The sequence below is a fragment of the Sardina pilchardus genome, chromosome 14, assembly GCF_963854185.1.
Source record: "Sardina pilchardus chromosome 14, fSarPil1.1, whole genome shotgun sequence".
Classification (NCBI taxonomy): domain Eukaryota; kingdom Metazoa; phylum Chordata; class Actinopteri; order Clupeiformes; family Clupeidae; genus Sardina; species Sardina pilchardus.
The window spans coordinates 21,686,192-21,688,691 of NC_085007.1; the positions used below are offsets into that span (position 1 = coordinate 21,686,192).

Genomic DNA, 2,500 nt, shown 5'->3' on the forward strand with positions numbered 1-2,500 from the left:
TTCCAATAATTTGCTAGACATGGTGTTCGGGGAGTCTGAGGGGGGATTTATAATAGCTGTGACACAGTCCACACCTTGTACATTATGACAGTTTTGAAAGATTTTCTGAAGTTCTGTCTTGGTGTACCCAATAAATCTCAAAGTGCACAAACCTCATTTGGACGGCTGAACAGCCCGAAACTGGACATTCAAAGCCTCTGCAGCCAGGAGGTCAACAGCGTGACTGTACTGTACTTTACCCCGGCTTGGGTAAAGTAACCACGGTTCACTGCATCATTGCATTCTGGGCACGGGGACATGATCGATGCCCTGTGCCCTACCGAGGTGAAGCTCATGCCCTGAGTCTTCTGCACCCTGACAGCCCCGATGGCCTGAGTCAACATGAGTCACCATGACCAGCACAATTAATGGGAGTTTCCCCCCCCCCTGCAAATGTCCTTAGTGGCATTGAGAACTCTTGTCTTGGAGGGCACCGAGGGCCTGTCATTCAGTGTCACCAGACACAGGACAGTAGGGCGAGGTCAGTGCAAGTAATTGGCTGGTGGAAAGAGCAGTGCGGAACTCAATAGTCCACACATCGGCAGGCTTTGACCACAAGCTGGGGAGAGAGGCAGCCGATCAGTCAGTGCTGCTGCTTCTCCAGTGTGCCATATCTACAATCTCTCTTCTTCTTCTTGAAAAAGGGGAACAACAGACAAAGCTGTTGTTGACATGGGACATGTGAACAGCACAAACCACTTCAAAGACTTGGTACTAGGCACTATCTAAAGGGAAGTGCGGCATTAAACTGTAGGGTCGCTATGTGTGTGTGTGTGTGTGTGTGTGTGTGTGTGTGTGTGCGTGTGTGACTGTGTGTGTGTGTGTGTGTGTGTGTGTGTGTGTGTGTGTGTGTGTGTGTGTGTGTGTGTGTGTGTGTGTGTGCGTGTGTGACTGTGTGTGTGCGTGTGTGACTGTGTGTGTGTACTGTTGATGTATGTGCACTTTTGATCAAGCAGGCCCAAGGGACAGCATGGTGCCAGCTGTAATCTCCATACTCTCTCACCATTCTCTATTCTACAGCTATACTACACATATGACTACCTATGCACATACTGCCACACTTGTATTAGTCCTACACTGAAAAAAAACAAGCAGCCTTACACTGATCTTCAAATCTGGCTCTCAACCCAGTATATGTAACCAATATGCAAAATGACCATTTACTGGCCAAAGTTTTTCAAACAAATGACACATGATGGCTTGATAATTTGCATAAATGCTGCAGCCAGTGTTTGAGCAACACTATTTCACCAGAATGAGTAGGTTATGACAGAAAACCCAGATGGTGCAATGCTTACACAAAGTAATTGGACCGGATCATAAAAGTTCCCCAAGTCTGTCGATGCAGAATCAAGGTTTCTGTGTAATGATTAAACCAGAACTTTATAATGTAATTAAAACGGCAGTGGCCTGGTGATCGATCGCAGGTTATGGGTGATGACGCCCCAAACGTCGGTTCCCTATCTCTAAGTCCACTGACACAGCCCTCTGTCATACATACCTACACTTATAAATCATCCTCAGTTGCTGTTAAACTGATCGCCCCAGCGACCCCTCGGTTGCCGTGACAGCCCAAGATGGAACGCCTCGGTGGACGACGGCTCGTGAATCCGGCGCATCAGCGTCCACATTCTGAACCGAATCGACCCCCCGGGGACAGCAATTAAACCCATAGATTCGACTTCATTACGGAGAAGCATCTGGAGAACTGCAGACAAGCCCGTAAGTGGGCCTATAAAGAAGGCTGGTAGGGGGAAAAACAAGGGGGAAAAAAACAAGCCTTCATGGATTGGAGAGAGGCGAACGGCCTTAGCCATGAACCAAGAGGCTATTTACATCTGTGTCTCCCCTACACAAAAGCATAGTGGCAGCTATTGATCCCGCGGGGGGAAATGATTAGGGGCTCCGGGATTGCGCTTGTCTCCAGGACGGAGTGATGGCGCCAACGCAAGGGGCCCCCTCCTCGCAAACGCTGATGGTGCGAGATTCTCAGATCGATGGGCCCAACGGAGCTGAGGCGAGGCCGGTGGAGAGGAAGCGCGGTTGTTTATAGCAACCCGGTACCCACCCGCCACCGCCTCCACCTCCGTATCCTCCTCCACCTCCTCCTCCAACACCTCCGCCTCCTCCCCCCATTGCTTTTGTTAGGGTAATGTGGGCCGTTCGCCTCAGGAGGGAGCAGATAGGGTGGAGGAAACCCATTACACCAGGCGAAGGAGGTGTCTCGGCCAATTAGAGAACACGCGTGCTATGATTAGGTGACTGCGGCGCGCTGGACGGTATTTAGAGGTTGTTCTGCCGCATTAATGTGGGACATTAGCCGGGCGCAGCGGAGAGCGAGGGAAGGATCAGTGGGCCGCCCCAAAAGCATGGCAGCGATGCCGCTGTTTCTGCTGCTGGCCACGCACGCTCAAATTAATTAGCTTTCAGAGCGACCTTGTTTTGATGGTAATTAAAGGAG

General features: G+C 50.6%; 1 protein-coding gene across 1 annotated transcript in view; it reads right to left on the bottom strand.

Annotated features, from left to right (window-relative positions):
* The window catches only part of whrna (whirlin a), a 90,307-nt gene that overhangs the window by 19,279 nt on the left and 68,528 nt on the right, over positions 1-2,500 (bottom strand). Inside the window, exon 7 of the mRNA XM_062554902.1 lies at positions 321-371. Coding sequence (XP_062410886.1) covers positions 321-371 — 51 coding nt within the window. The remainder of the gene's footprint in view (positions 1-320; positions 372-2,500) is intronic.